General features: G+C 36.8%; 1 protein-coding gene across 1 annotated transcript in view; it reads right to left on the minus strand.

The window, feature by feature from the left end:
• LOC131435524 (ataxin-2 homolog) overlaps window positions 1–1,993 on the minus strand; it is a 32,327-nt gene extending 30,334 nt beyond the window's left edge. The window contains exon 1 of the mRNA XM_058603516.1: window positions 1,474–1,993. Within this exon, the coding sequence (XP_058459499.1) occupies window positions 1,474–1,536 (63 nt within the window). The 5' untranslated portion in view covers window positions 1,537–1,993. The remainder of the gene's footprint in view (window positions 1–1,473) is intronic.
• Window positions 1,994–8,669: the final 6,676 nt, after the last annotated feature.

Raw genomic sequence — 8,669 nt, forward strand, 5'->3', positions numbered from 1 at the left:
AGAGTCTAGGTCGTTTAGCACGTTAATTTAATACTGTACTTGAGTTTATCCTATACGACTGCATCTACGATTCTGTACTCTAAAAATCAATATCGAAATCTGTTGAAACAGGCTGCCTATAACTTAGCGATAAAAAACGCTTAGAACTAAAATGATAAAAAACATACACCATCTTTCCTCAAGTAAACATCTCCGATCCGAATCCTATTTTCAATTCTCCAGCATTACCTGACGTAACGCATTTTTGCAATTCTCAATAAACGCAATACGAGTGAGAGCCGGTATCGGAACAGTTTCATGAGGCACGCTATTAATCGAGTGCATAATAGGGAAAAGTAACCCAGCCTCAGTATATTTCATGCACATCTGATAAATCACCTTCTTCGAAACAAATGCAAAAGAGCGAGATGGATTTGATATCTTCGCGAAAGCAAACATTTTCATATAACATTTAATTGCCAGACTCTACCCCGCACCACGGTTAGACAACCCGTATCTACCGTCTGCGGTTCATCGTTTCCGATTTTCAATCAGTTGCATCTCTATAAAGCACCACTTTATCATCATCATCATCATCAACGCCGTCATCTCTCCGGCATTCGTTTTCATAGTATCCTCCTTACTAGCGACTTTCGGCGGAGGTTAAAAACGTATTCGGCCTGCGAGCAAACGGATCCACGTTGGCGTGAGGAAAGAAAAGGAAAATCTTTCATTTCTACCGCTCGAATTGCTTGAGTCGCGTGCTCTTGCACACGAGAAATAATATGTATTGTTTTCTTTCTCCATTCGCCTCCGGTAGCACAGTCCACGTTTCAAAGAACTGGTCTGAAATTATGAATGCAAAGGTCAATCCGAAATAAAACAGCTACGATTCGTACTATCAATAAATAAAAACCACATCTCAACGAAACAATTATCTTTCGTGAAACTTTGAACGATCACATTCATTTAACAGACTTGGTAATGCGGTTTTTAATCTTCATGATAATGCATCATTCCCGTGTCATTTTTCTTTGGCTCTCAATGAAGTCAATTGAAAAACTTCTCTTTTTTCATTAAGCTCTGAGCTTTGCATTACTCGTAAAATTTCTGTGCAAAACAACTACATTTGTATCATAGCAACTTTGGTTAAAGATTTTTTATAGAACCAGGTGTCATTGACATTGCCATGCAACATACATTAGAAAGGTCAACTTTGTTTACCTTTCAGCTAGCTGAATATTGCCTGATTCGGTATTTGTTGATATTAACAAAATTATTCATCACTGAAATCGTTATCAGTTTGCTCATGTAAAGTGACATCCTAAATGTCACTGACATCCATTCGGAATGTGCACTCAATTCTACCAGCACATTACGAATGGCATTTATTGCTCCAAGCTACTCTAATCTGACAAAAAAGGCTTCAGCCGTCATCGAGAGGACTATTTTTCCATTGAATCACGCTGAATTTTAGTAAATTTTCATACTTACATCAACGGAATTGTCGGTAAAGTCATCCGATTCCGAAAGCTTTTGCGCTGGTTTCTCTGACATTTTTATCCGGATCTGCCTTTCACCTGCTCTACCGTTCTTGTAGGTACAATTAGGGATAATTTTCACTTCGTCAAAATCTTGTCGCTGGTAGTCACAATTCACACTGTATAATGCAGAAAATGGAGCACACTAACCACGACACTCCTCCGATAACTCCCGGGAGAACAATCCGGATTAAAACTGCAGATTTCTATTTTTTGTTTCAAATCGGGGTAAATATCACCTTTTGGCTGCTGCGAAAAAAAAAACCACTGGCTACCCTTACGGCAACGGCACCGATGGGTCCTATAGCATCGAAAATCGTAATCGTAACACCTTGCTCACTTCGCCTACAACACTGGGTTTACTTTGCAAAAGTGAAATGGATCTCGTACAGAAAGATTATCTCTGTTGAATGATGAATAGGCAACACACGATTTTTTCTCGGTTCGGACTTTCAGAGAAAACCAAATTGACAGTTGTGTTGACATATTATATTACTTCGGATTGTCAGAATGATCAATTTTGCTACGTTTCACTTTCAGTGTGGTTCCCGCTGGATGTGTTGCTAAAATGAACGAACACAATGTATAGTGCATTTGTGCTAACACGGAGAAACAACGCTAGATGAAAATGTTGCCTGAGACGTTCATTTATTTATGGAAAAACAGGTATTTTGACCCACTTTAGGAAGCAGTTGCACAATATTGTGAAATTAGTGATTTAATTCAATACAATATGGTCAATTTCAAACAGAGATTACTAATACACATCATTCCTACTATATGAAGTATGTTGTGACATAATACCAAATACAAATAATAATACCCCTAAGTCCTACACAAACAGATCACCAATGTTTGGTTCGCGGAATGAACAAGTTAGCCTAGCCTCTACTTACATTAAGGCTTGGCAAATGAAAATTTCCAAAAATGTTCTTTACTGGCAACTTTATCTAATGTTGCTATGGCTTTGTTAGTTTTGTTATTTTCATATAAACAACCTCTCAAATTCAAGCCACCGAAAGATGCTTTGATTTATGGCCATTCTGGATAGAACGGGTAATTTTCTGTTCAAGTGTTAATTGATTATTTTTTCTCTATTTTCAGAATCCGAAAAATATTACTAGGTTGGAAGGTTTGTGTGGAAATTTATTTGTGATATTATTACACTGCACAACGAGCTCTTTGTTTTCATATCGAAGTCGTGATCCTTCTCACCGTCAGCATTTATGACACCTAGTATTTACTTTAACAGGCACTGCTATGGAAGCTTTATCATATCAAGTCATGGAAGTTTTATCATATCAAGTCATCTCCATTTGGGCTCAAGGAAATTATTCAATTCAAAAGTAACGAATAATCTTAGGAACTTTTCGAAGCAAACTCTGATACATAGATAAATGGCTTTCTAACAAGCAGGAATAAAATCCTTCTATCGTCTGATAATTTGACGTTTCAAAAGAAAAGGATTTGTACCTTAGTCCTGTTTTACAAGTTACCTGTTATTCATTTATACTAATACTAATAACGAATAAGTAATCTTTGTTCTCAATTTAAACATTAAATATAGTTATCAAAGTTTATAATGAATCTAAACGTTTTTTCAGTTTCAACCTAGCCGTCCTGCAAAAATGTATACCTAAATGTTATTTAAAAAAAAGCAGCGTCCAGAGACTAACCGGTTTATATAGCCAATATATTCCTTTATTAAATACTGATATCTTGTATCTTTCAGGTATTAAATAAACCTAGAAAGTCTAATGAATTCATGGTATCTGTAATCATATTCAGATTCATAACCATATTCGAACAACGAGACTAGTAAGAACAAAAAATTAGTTACCACATGAGGATTTACGTAATAAATTGAATGCTTTGCCTAATTTGATGATCCCACCACAGACTAACAGACATGACAGTATGAGTAAATTCTTATAAAAATAATTTTTCGTGATGCACTAGTTCCACCTATATTGTACTGCGCGAAGTATTTACTATCTGTACACCCCTTGTATTATGTAATAGTTTTTTTTACTAGTTGGTTTCCCCTCGTTTGTCAACACCGATCAACTGCTTGCAGGGATGCCTGATTTCATCAAAATATTTGAAAATGAATCGTCACAATAAATTATTGGATTACGTTGATAATATATTTAACTTTTTCGCGATGTCGGAAGGTAACCATTTATTTGACTCAACTTCTCAACTTTGTTCATCTAGACTATTTTTTATTGTGTTGGTAGTTTTCACCCGAAATTAAGTGGCGGCAGACCAGAAGCAAGTAAATATTGTATCAAAATGGGTTCGATTTTGTATTGCGTTGGAGGATGAGAAGTAGGCACAATTATGTATATAGTTTTGGCAATATGTATTAATTCTGTATCCTGCATGAAATTCGCATGGACGTATACAAGTCAATACATTACAGGTAATTCTGTATGAATGGCAACTCTGTTGGTAAATGAAAAAAATAAACACAGTCTATATGACAGACAGGATGTTTTTGATAGGGTAACGTGGCGCCATTATGACACATGTGAGTACTGTCCCAAGTAAAGGAATATTCGAAATGACCGTTAAAATGATTGAAGAATCTAATTTGAGTGTCTTGTCTGTTAGTCTGTGATCCCACTTCATGATTGAACAGCCCTGATTGGTTCTTTCATTAATACTGGATAACATCAATTTCAACTTCTGGAATCGAAACTTGCAAACCGAACCAGCATATCAAGCAATAATTCTAGGTTTATTTTGTCGTTTGTACAAAATGCGGTTCTTTACAGATATTAATTATAAGTTTTTGAACAATTAATACACATTCGATAATAAATTTCTAGTTATGATCGTTGTAGTTTACTGGATTAATAAAGGGTTTCCGCTAATGCTGGAATGTATCATTATGTAACTGACCATGTACATTCGAAAGAATGAAATTCAAGACATCGTTTTTATTACATGACCTTGCTCGTACATCTAAACGAAATTAAACATGCTGCTGTTTCGATATTGCATATCTAATGTATTCGAGAGGACAATAATTACCCATGATTGATATTCCATATTAGATTGATGAGCAAAATAAACAATATCCATAACAGTAAAACCGTTTCTATGGTTAAGTAGGACAACCATTTTCAGTGGTACCAGTTTCATCGACAATTGCTCAAAGTACATTGTCACCCTGACAGCGCATATTGACAGTGTACTGCAAGTCGTAAAATGTGTCCCCGAAAATTTGTCGGAATATTCCGTATTATAATTTGTATTTGATAATACTATCGAGATTGTGTTTGTAACTGTCGATTCCGAATATCATATATTTTGTTTATTTTCGCCAACCCAATTGTTTTTTGGCTCATGATGAAAGTATATTTTGGCCAGAGCAAATATAGATCAACTATATTTTCGCCCACTTTTTGAAAAGCTCTCTTTACTTAACATAAGTTAAATAGATCACTTTGAAATTAACCTATAGCTTATAGATTGTAAAGCTATTCTAGCTATCAATAGAACACTACTATCTCTAATTCAAATTAGTTTGCTCAAAGTGCAATTTTTCTATCTGTCTACTTAAATGAAGAAAATTATCGCTATATGATATTACAATGTACGACGCGAAGTAAAAACAGCTGGACTCCGATGTTTAAAACGTCTTTTTTACTGTTTATTTTTTGTTGTTTATTTTTGTTTATTTTTGGGAGCAGGGAACAGCCCGATGGAGATGAAATTTGGCAATCTCTCTCCAGCAGGCATAAAACTTCCTCATCTTTCGTATCAGCAGATTACAATGATCCAACAGATACAATAAGGCTTAACACTAACAATAAAAACTAATAATTAAAACTATACCTATAACCCTATATCTAGTTGATGACACCAAGCACTACAGGGCAGCAATAGTGTTCTTGCTTCAACTGGCGGAGAAAAGGGATAGGTAAATGGATGATGAAGGTAGGTGGAGGGGGTGGAAAGTAAGCGTGGTCGAACAACGGGGTTAGAATCGGCAAGTAAATCTAATTAGTAATCGAAAAGATGGTGGAAGACGGAGGAAAGAAGGAAGTGCGAGCCGGTTAGTATTTGCAAGCGAATCTGATTAGTTTCCAATAGACATAAAGAAAACGAAGAAAATGAGATGGGAAGCGATAGGGTTAGTATCATCGAGCGAATCTGATTAGTTTCCAACGGTGATGGGAGAAATTTTTGTATTTTTGTTCAACCATCACTAGGTTGAACAAACATACAAACGGTTACAGACAAATCCTGATCCAAAGTTAATCTGATAAGTGGCAATGAAACAAGCGTTTGATCATATTTCGAGATAGATGAAAGTCGAAAACATTGGAGCAGCTATTGAATGTCCTGCACATACTGGAAAATGGTTCATTGTAACCATAATTTGTTCGTGCAATGGGTAAACTCAAGAAACGATGAGAGCGTAGATTATGTCGATGAATGTCCAGATTAATCAATTGCAGAAGTTCGGGACAATCGATACGTGATTGTAATAAATCAGCTACAAAAACGGCTTTGGAGACATTCCTACGAACATATAGCAGATCCAGATCAATAAGCTTACAACGATCTTTGTAGCTAGGAAGATTAGACAAATTTACGCTGGATAGCTTCGATGCGTGCAATGTCAATGCAATGCAATGTGAGGTGCCCAGACAATAGCTGCATATTCTAGCGTCGAACGGATAAGAGCACAATATAATGCTTTAAGACAGTAGACATGAGTAAAGCTCTTGGTAACACGAAAAACGAAACCCAAGAGCTTGGAGGCCTTCGAAATCACATAAGCGATGTGACTTTTGAAGTCCAGCATAGAATCAAGAATGATACCCAAATCTTTAATAAAATAGCTTGAAGTCGTCTGCGAAAGATAGTTTGTGGCATTTCAATATGAAGTTGAGATCATTGAGGTAGAGTAAAAATAAGAATGGACCTAAGTGACTGCCTTGAGGGACTCCAGAGTTGACAGCGAAAGGCACTGTAATGAAGTCTCCGATTTTCACAGACATTTCGCGACCAATTAGATACGACTCGAGCCAATTTAGCAACGATCCACTGAAACCAAGTCTATTGAGTTTTGCTACTGCTATTTGGTGGTTTATTTTGTCAAAGGCTGCAGAGAAATCAGTGTAGATTGCATCAACCTGTAGGCGTGGTTGTAGAGATCGAACTATAAAAGAAGTGTAGCAGAGTAAGTTTGTTACAGTTGATCGTTTCGGCATGAATCCGTGCTGAGTTTCTGAAATGTAGTTGTTGCTGTTGTGTTTCAAGAAATCCAGAACTATAGTTTCAAATAATTTAGATACGGGACATAGTGCAGCTATACCACGATAATTGGATACATCGGCTTTGTTTCCCTTCTTGAAAACTGGGAAAGCAAATGATTTTTTTTTCCAAATATTTGGAAATGTTCCTGATCTAAGAGAAATATTGAACAACATCGACAGTAGAATAAGAAAACTTTTTGAGAACTTTTTTATTACTAATGAAGGAATACCATCCGGTCCAGCTTTGAAAGATGATTTCATCTTAATACACGCTTTTTCAATCATAGCAGTTGTTATGAAAGGGTGAGAACTAGTTGGAGAGTGGCTAGGAACATTGATGATAGCTTTGGAGATCTGATCACTCGAAAGAAAATGTCGTTGAAATAAGTAGCAAATATCAGATATCGCCGATGATTCAATGTCATCAAGAAACATCTGATCGGGTAGTCCTGATTCTTTCCTTTGTTCGTTCACGTGGTTCCAAAATCTTTTAGGGCTGATTTTTAGATTATTTTGTACTCGGAGGAGGTGAGTATCGTATAACATTCTGTTGAGTCGTTTATAGCGGTTGCTAAGGTAGATATAGTGAGATCGCAATTGAAGCGAAGGCCGTTTAGATAATTTTCTTAATGCAGACCGTTTAGCGCATTTACAACGTTTCAAGGTCAGATTTGCCCATGGGGGGTGTATCGATTCACGACGAATTTTTTTTGGTATAAATTGATCAATGAAGTACGAGATTACATGAGACCATAACATAGCAGCAGAGTTGCAGTCGCCACTAGAAAATAAGTATAATAATACTGTATTGTATGTGGCGTTTCTGATGACGTTAAACATTGGCAAATTTTTAATGTGGCAAAATTACTTTTTGCTAGACCTGGTCGAGAACTTACTACCCGGAATCACCACCGTATGGCGCTCTTAGTCAACCGATTATAATTTTTCAGGTTGCCACATCTGTCATTGATATTCTATCGAATTTTCAGCTTGATACCTGGACATTTGTAAAAATTACGCTGTATATAGTACATCTGCGATTGTCGTTTATCAGTGGCACGAACGTTTGAGAAGTGACCGTGAGTCTGTGAATGATGATGAGAGAGTTTTCAGTCGAAAAAAAGGCGATGCTCACAGTTTTCATTGATTGTAAGTGGTGTTGAATTTATTCCATAGTACCAGACCGCCAACAAAAAATATTATTTGGGCATTATAAGACGTTTGCGCTTAGCAATTCGCCGAAAAACGGACAGATTTGTGGGCAAACAACTCGTGGAACTTGCACCACGATAACGCACCGTCACACAATGCCATCGTTACCCGTGAATATTTGGCTAAAACCGAAACGAGTACCATTCAGCCACCACCGAATTCACCTGATTGGGCTCCCTGCGACTTTTTCCTATTCAGTCGACTCAAGAAACTGCTCCGTGGAACGATTTCAACACCGAGAAGATATTATGGACAAATCGCAGATGGCTCTGATGGGCATGGCCATACCGAAAACTGAACATAAAAAATGTTTCAAAGATTGGATCAACACTGGCATAAGTGTGTTGCAGTCGATGGGGAGTACTTTGAAGGGACAATATCGATTTTGATGAATAATCTTGTATTTTAAATTTTCTTGATGAATTCCGGGAACTTTTTAATCAAGGTAGTATACTTTATCGATAGATGGATCAAGATAGAACGAAGACTTATCCCCATTCACTACACCGTTGGTTCTTATAAAGACTTCAGAGAACTCTTCTTCTTCCAAAATAGCTAACTCTTCCATTGTGACATTGTTGTTGACAATCAGTCACCGAACACAACGGCTCTTATTACCGGTATCACTTCACGGTGGAAACCAAGTGAAGTGAATGTAGGT

This window comes from Malaya genurostris, chromosome 3 (genome assembly GCF_030247185.1).
Source record: "Malaya genurostris strain Urasoe2022 chromosome 3, Malgen_1.1, whole genome shotgun sequence".
NCBI lineage: Eukaryota > Metazoa > Arthropoda > Insecta > Diptera > Culicidae > Malaya > Malaya genurostris.